This window comes from Vanellus vanellus, assembly GCF_965231255.1.
Source record: "Vanellus vanellus genome assembly, chromosome: 30".
Lineage (NCBI taxonomy): Eukaryota > Metazoa > Chordata > Aves > Charadriiformes > Charadriidae > Vanellus > Vanellus vanellus.
In genome coordinates this window covers 939171-947032 of record NC_138935.1, presented here as the reverse complement: position 1 = coordinate 947032, position 7862 = coordinate 939171, and the positions used below count along the sequence as shown (strand labels likewise).

Sequence of the window (7862 nt, the reverse complement as noted above, 5' to 3'; positions counted from 1 at the left end):
TTTCCGAAGGCCGGAAATGGAACGATCTTGAGGGAAAAGATGCTGGAAACGGGTCATCCCTCAGGAAAAACTGCAAGAAATGGGGCAAGGGCGGAGGGAAGAAGCCACAAAATGGGGCAAAACCGCCCGGAAAAGTGCTGGAAATGGGTCGTTCGGCGGAAGAATGGTGGAAATGGGGGAAGCGCTTGGGGGGAAAATGCTGAAAATTAAACGATGCATGAAGGAAAATGTTGGAAGTGGGTCAGATCGGCAGGAAAAATGCTGCAAATGGGACGTTCCTCAGAAAAATGCTGGAAATGGATCAAAATGACAAGGAAAAGGTTGGAAGTTGGTTGTTCTTTGAAGAAAAAATGCTGGAAACGGGTCAAATCTGCAGGAAAAAATGCTGGAAACAGGTTGTTCAGTGGAAAAGTGCTGGAAATGGCTCATTCTTTGGGGAAAATGCTGGAAATGAGTCGTTTCTTGGCAAAAATGCGGGAAATGGGTCAAATCTGCAGGAAAATGCTGGAAGTTGCTTGTTTTCTTTGGGGGAAAGGCTGGAAATGGGTCGGAGTTGCAGGAAATATGCTGGAAATGGGTCGGATGCGCCTGGAAAACTGCTGAAAATGGGTCAGATGTGCCTGGAAATTGCTGGAAGTGGGTTGGATCTGCAGGAAATATGCTGGAAATGGGTCGGATGGGCTGGAAAACTGCTGGAAATGGGTTGGAACTGCAGGAAATATGCTGGAAATGGGTCGGATGCGCGGGAAAACTGCTGGAAAGGGGTCGGTCCTGGGTGGCACCCACTGTCACTTCTCCCACGTGCAGCCCTCGGTGCCGTGGCTCTGCGGCTTCTCCCCTTCCTGGAGGGTGGAAAAGGGGCCGTGTTGGGGTGAAACGAGGCAGAAATGGGGCAGAGGTCCTGGTGGTTTCTCGCCAGACCCCCAAGCACCCTGGGGAGACCAGGCGACTGTGGCTTTCACCTCCTTTTGGTGGCAACCAGAGGATGTAGGCATCTGGGTGCCCACCCAGCACCCCTCAGAGACCCGGGTGCCCACCCAGCACCCCACAGGGACCCAAGCGTCCAGGTTCCTGCAGGGACCCAGGCGTCTGGGTGCCCTTACCGTGACGTAGGTGATTTGTAGCTCCGTGGTGGGCATCTCCTGGGGTTGCGCTCGTCGTCCCAATGCCCTAAACCAACTCCGGTACTGCTCTGTCACCTACAGATGGGACCCACAGCCACATCCTGAGCATCCCCGTCCTCTCCCATGCATCCCCGGATGCCTACGTCGTCCCCACCACGGTACCTGCCGGTTGAGGACGCAGTGCACGAGGAAGATGAAGGCTCCCTGCAGGCTGTTGACGATGGTGAAGATAAAGGCCACCACTATGTTGTCCCCCTGCGCCTGCAGCAAGCCCAGACTCCACGTGCAGCCCAGGATACAGACGTGCGCCAACGCCTTGAACGTCATCAGCCTGACAGAATACACTCAATTCTGCTCTTTTTTTGGTTTTCACCCCAAATCCCATCCTAGATGCTCTTCCTCCTCCTCCCCCTTCCTCAAAAAAAAAAAAAAAAAACAAACGCAACCCCCAACGCGCTTCCTGACGACGCAAAAAAAAAACCCCAAACCCACCGAGTGTTTTTTAAGGCTGTGACATCAGCGTTGAGGGAGGAGAGTTTATCCTGCAGTGTCCAGAGAGTGGTGAGAAAAAATAGCAAGTTAACCTGGGCGGAAAGTGAAAAAAAAAAAAACAACAAACCCATTGTTATCCAGGACAGGATCCACAGAGCGTAAATTTGGGGTGGGAAAGGGTCAACGGCACAAAACCGTGCACCGTGGCGTGACCTTCACCGAGCACACCCAGTCTACGGGATGTTTGCTTAATACCATCCTTAAATATACAAGTGAATTCACTCTTTTCATGCAAATCTCTAAAATTCCTCAAGTGGAGGTCTACGGGAGAAGAGCTGTGGCCACGGTCATGAATTTGGGGTGGAAAAGGGGCCAACGGTGCAAAAAACCCCATAATTAATAGTACTGTGGTGCAACCTCTGCTGAGGGCACTTGGTCCACGCGGCATTTGTTTAATAGTATTCCTAAGTCTAAATTTGCTCTTTTTTCTCCCAGTTTCCTCCCCTCCGCCTCCTTTCAGCAGCAAAACACCCACCAGGATGATGACACAGACGGGACCGAGGAAACTCCAGATGAAGCTTCCCTCTATGCTCAGCCAGCAGCTAAAAAAAAGGGGAAAAAAAAAAAAAAAAGGGAAGAACCTCCCCAAAACTTCCTTTGATGATTTTGGTGGCGTGAAAATCCCCCCCCCTCCGGATGCCATGGCATCATTTTTTTGGGGCGCGATTCAGGCAAAACGCCTGATGTTCTCCATTCGTGATCCCACCCTGCTTGGTTGACCCCAACCTGGGTGTTGGTGGGACTCACTAGTGCTCGGTGCCATAGCCGCTGGGGTGGACGGCGGCGGAGATGACCACGATGATGGCCGGTGCGCCGTAGCCCACGGGGTAGATGAATCGTTTCCTGAAGCGACTGGCGCTGGTGTAGTTGAGGACACGCAGGTTCCTGACGGTGAGGAAGAGGTGCAAACCCTCCAGGAACATCCAGGCAAAGCAGGCGAGGAAGAGGTAGTGGAGGAAGCCTGCCATGATGGCACACGCCAGCTGGATGGGGGACAACAAGGCCATGTTGGGCTCTCTGGCATCACCAGTGTGGCCCAGAGAGGTGGTGGCATCTCTGGAACATGGAGATGTTCCACACGCCCCAACGTGGTCTCAAGGAACCTCAAGGAAGCGGAGATGCTTTGAGCTGGGAGCAGACCGGAGACATTTGGATGTCTCTTCCAAACTGAGTTATCCCATAGTTCAGTTGGCTCCACCCACCCAGAGGAAGAAGGGACCCAAGAGCCTTGAGGAACCCCAACTTGGTGGACCTGCTTTGAGTTGGAATTGGTCTGGAGACCTCCAAACGTCCTGTTCAACCTTGGGCATCCTGTAATTCAGGTGCTTTTGCTCACCCGGAGAGAGATTGGACCCAACAACTCTGATGAACCTCAACTAGTTGGACCCGCTTTGAGTGGAGATTGGTCTGGAGACCTGCAAACATCCTGTTCCACCTCATTTATCCTGTAATTCGGGTGCTGACACCCACCCAGAGCAAGAGGGAAATCTACAACCTTGAAGAACCTCTACTAATTGGACCTGCTTTGAGTTGGGGTTGGACCAAACCTTCCAACCGTGGTTATCCCATAATCCAGGTGGTTGCGCCCACCCAGCATGAGGTGGGACCCCCAGCAGAAGGTCTGCTGGACCTATTAGGGTAGAGGCTACAGCCAAGAGCCATGACCCTGGGTCCTTTTCCCCATAAGCTCCCCAAGGACCTCAAGGAGGTCCTGGGGAGCTTGAGGAGGCCCCAAAGACCTCCTGGAGACCCAGAGGAGCTAAATGAGATGCTGAGGAGCCCCCAACAGCCCAAAGATGCTCAAGGAGACCCTGAGGATCCCCTGAAGGTCCCAAGATGCTCGAGGAGACCCTGAGGAGCCTGTGGAGACCCTGAGGAGGCTCAAGGAGATCCTGAGGATCCCCTGAAGGTCCCAAGATACTCGAGGAGAACTTGAGGATCCCCTGAAGGTCCCCAAATGCTCAAGCAGAACCTGAGGATCCCCTGATGGCTTCAAGATGCTGAAGGACACCCTGAGGAACACGTGGAGACCCCAAGGAGGCTCATGAAGACCCTGAGAAGCCCCTGAAGGTCTCAAGATGTTCAAGGAGGCCCTGAGGAGCCCATACCTGGTTGGCAGTGAGGGGCATGGCCACGAGGAAGAGGAGGTCGGCAGCAAAGAGGCAGATGCTGAGCTGCAGGTGGAGGGTGACACTGATGCTCCAGAGCGAGCGGCACAGGAGGAAGGTGACAATGGCGAGGAAGAGGCAGACCAGTGACACCGACACCCCCACGTAGGTCACCACTGTCAGCGCGAAGGTCTCCTGGGGGTGACATCACACGCGTGCCATGCAATGCGTGGCCACACGCAACCGTTGAGAAGGAAGAAAAAACCAAAACCAACCCCCAAATGGGTATTTTCAGGGTGCAAACGGGATCTTACCGTGATGGGGTGGATGGCCATGAGGATGGCGAAGGTGGAGAAGTGGTTGCAGGTGCAGATGGAGTGGTGGGCGTCACCCCCCTCGTAGTTGCAGCCCGAGGAAGTCCAGCGGCCTTTGGTGCCATCAATCTCCCAGGACATGCAGACCGGTGTCTCGCCCGCCCGGGGCATCTGCTGAGAACGGTCCCTCTTGAGGCACGTCCCGGCGGCCCCGGCGAGGGGTCCCACCGCCCCTTCCCACCGTCGGTTTGGGTGTGGAATGGGCCGAGGATGTGCCGGGCTTAAATTTTACACCGCGACAGAGATGCACCAAGGCTGAATTCACGCGGTATCCAAATTTGCACCGGGATCAGGATGCGCCAGATCCCAAATTTGCACCCCCACAGGGGGTGCACCCACCCCAGATTTGCACCGCGTCCAGATTTGCACTGTGGTAAGGACACGCCAAACCCGAATTTGCAGAGGATCCAGATTCGCACCAGGATGGAGATGCGCCCAAACCAAATTTGCACCGAGACGGGGATGCACCAGCCCCAAATTTACACAGGATCCAAATTTGCACCGGGACAAGGATGCATCAAATCTAAATTTGGACCGGGATGGGGATGCACCAGCCCCAAATTTGCATCAGGGTGGGGATGCACAGACCCGAATATGCACCGGATCCAGATTCACGCGTGGATGGGAATGCACCAAATCCAAATTTGCACTGGAATGGGGATGCACCAACTCCAAATTTACCCCGGAACGGGGCTTCACCCCCAAATTCACCATCACCGCCCTCCACATTCGCACCGCGGTGCTGCCCGTTGCCAACCCAGCCCTAAGTTGTTGAGGCCCCATCCCTGGAGGTGTTCAAGGCCAGGCCGGTTGCGACCTTGGGCAACCTGGGCTGGTGGGAGGTGGCCCTGCCTATGGCAGGGGGGTTGGAACTCGATGATCTTCAAGGTCCTTTCCAACCAAAACCATTCCATGATTCTAAGTTGCTCCATCCCATGTGGGGCAACAAACCCTGTGGTGCTTCCTCCTGTGAATCCCCACCCCGTGGACCCCCCCAAACCTCCCAACGCCCCCCAAGCACCCACCTTGAGGTGCTGCAGAGTGATGTTGAAGGTGACGTTGAAGGTGACGTTGCTTTTCCCCACAGTGCCGCCGACCACGGGGGAGTTGACCCTTCCCGGCCCCGGCACCGTGGTGCGGTTCAGCAAGTTCCCTACATCCTTGTAGACGATGAAGGCCACCGCGCGCTTGTCTGCCAGGAGAACTGGGTCAAAAACCACCCCAAAAATACCCAATTTGGAGGGGGTTTTTGAGTTTTTGTGTTTTTTTCAGCAGCAGCGTGGTAGCCGTACCTGCCTGGGCATTGCTCACCACCTCATGGCAGCCGATGGTCAACGTCTGATTATTCACCGTCAGCACCAACGTGGTCTGGGGGCAGTCGTCACGCACCACTTCCACCATGGCCTCTGATTTGGGGTGAAAAAAAGCCTTTTCAGAGGTTCTTTTGCGGTGCTCTCGCAGAGCTCGGGGAAGGGACGCAGCGATGGCACCAAGCCGGTCCTTGGGGGGCTGCGATGCTTTTGGGGGCGTTGCGATGCTTTTTAGGGGGGTTGCGATGCTTTTGGGGGGTTTGGGGACACCCGTGGGTGCTGACGTACCCATGGTGGTGGTGTTGAAGGTTTGGGGGCTGGAGTTGGGTTCTTGGAGGGCCACCTGGAGCACGAGGGCTTCGGTGCTCAGCAGCAGCAGCTCAGTGGTGTTGGGGTGGGGATCCTTGTGTGCCTTCCTCTGCAGGTGCTCCAGTGCCTTCTGCGGAGGCACACGCGTGTGTCAGGGCACATGCGTGTGTCAGGGGGTGCCTACGGGGGAGGGCGATGCCGGGGAGGGATGCACACGTGTAGGGGTAGACATGTGTGCAGGGGAGTGCATGGGATGGACCCGTGTAGGGGTGCAGGGGTAGACATGTAGGGGTACACACGTGTGCAGGGCTGCACATGGGATGGACGTGTGTAGGGGTACACACGTGTACAGGAGGTGCACATGGGATGGACACGTGTAGGGATGCAGGGGTGTACATGGGATAGACGTGTAGGGGTGTGCAGGGGGTGCTCGTGGGCTGGACACGCGTAGGGATACACACATGTACAGAGGTGCACATGGGATGGACATGTGTAGGGGTACACACGTGTACAGGAGGTGCACATGGGATGGACATGTGTAGGAGTACACGTGTGCAGGGCACACATGGGATGGACATGTGTAGGGGTGCACACGAGGCACACATGGGATGGACACATGTAGGGCTACACACGTGTGCAGGGCTGCACATGGGATGGACATGTGTAGAGGTACACACGTGTACAGGAGGTGCACATGGGATGGACACATGTAGGGCTACACGTGCGCAGGGGCGCACATGGGATGGACGTGTGTAGGGGACGCGCACATGGAATACGCACGAGTAGGGGCGCACGTGGGACGGACACGGGGCATGGAAATGCACGTGTGTAGGGGACACGTGTACGGGACAGACACGCGTGTGCCGCCCCCGACCTCACCTGCAGGTTCTCCTCCGTGGGGTGGGAACAGGCGTTCTGCAGGAGCTTCTGGGTGTCGGGCAGCTGGGGGCAGGGGGTGCCCCCCGGCGAGGCCTGGGGGTGCAGCGGGGGGGTGGGGGTGTGGGGTGTGGGCATCGCCCTCCCCCCGCGGGCATCTGTCTGTCCGTCTGTCCATCCTTCCCGCCCTGCCCCCAGCCCACTGCCTGCCGTCCCTCCCTCTGTCCCTCCATCCGTCTGTCCCTGTGTCACTCCATCCCTCCCTCCCTCCACCTGTCCATTTGGCCGTCTGTCCCTCCCTCCATCCCTCCCTCCGTCCATCCGTCCTTCCCTCCATCCCTCCCTCCCTTTGTCCATCCATCTGTCCGTCCCTCCCTCTGTCCATCCCTCCTTCCCTCCATCCATCCCTCCCTCTGTCCATCCGTCTGTCCCTCCGTCCCTCCCACCCTCCGTCCATCCATGTGTCCCTCCCTCCCTCCCTCCGTCTGTCCCTCCATCCCTCCCTCTGTCCATCTGTCTGTCCCGCCATCTGTCCCTCCTTCCATCCCTCCCTCCCTCCGTCTGTCCCTCCCTCCATCCCACCATCTCTCCCTCCATCCATCCCTCCGTCCATCTGTCCCTCCATCCTTCCCTCCCTCTCTCCATCTGTCTGTCCCTCCATCCCTTCTTCCCTCCCTCAATCCCTCCATCCGTCTGTCCCTCTATCCCTCCCTCTGTCCATCCATCCGTCCAGCCCTTCCTCCCTCCATCCCTCCCTCCATTTGTCCCTCCCTCCCTCCGTCCGTCTGTCCCTCCATCTGTCCTTCCATCCCTTCCTCCCTCTGTCTGTCCCTCCCTCCTTCCCTCCCTCTGTCCATCTGTCACTCCCTCTGTCCCTCCATCCCTCCCTCCCTCTGTCCTTCCCTCCCTCCTTCCCTTCCTCCCTTCCTCCTTCCCTCCCTGCATCCATCTGTCCGTCCGTCCGTCTGTCCTTCCCCCCTCAACCCCCACCTTGGGATCCCTGCACGCGCTCCCGGCCTCGTCCAGGAGGGGGATGTCACAGGTGGGCTCTGGTCTGTGGCCAAAATCTGTGGATTTGGGTCAGTTTGGGGCCTTTTTGGGGGGGGGAGAAGCCCACCCTGCCCTGTGTGGCTCGTGGGGGCTGGGGGGGGGGCGCTCAGCACCCCCCAGAATGGGGGGAGAAATGGGATAAAGAGTTAAAAAAAGGGG

The 7862-nt window shown here is 57.1% G+C and overlaps 1 protein-coding gene across 1 annotated transcript; it reads right to left on the bottom strand.

The window, feature by feature from the left end:
* Nucleotides 1-396: 396 nt before the first annotated feature.
* LOC309682606 (putative adhesion G protein-coupled receptor E4P) lies at nucleotides 397-6791 on the bottom strand (the record flags this gene model as incomplete). Its single annotated transcript, XM_082496712.1, has 12 exons — nucleotides 397-842; nucleotides 1104-1199; nucleotides 1287-1455; nucleotides 1617-1708; nucleotides 2152-2218; nucleotides 2424-2659; nucleotides 3785-3979; nucleotides 4099-4272; nucleotides 5184-5350; nucleotides 5451-5564; nucleotides 5757-5907; nucleotides 6657-6791. 12 exons carry the CDS (start codon nucleotides 6789-6791, stop codon nucleotides 789-791), a joined length of 1650 nt encoding a protein of 549 aa, XP_082352838.1. The 3' UTR covers nucleotides 397-788.
* Nucleotides 6792-7862: the final 1071 nt, after the last annotated feature.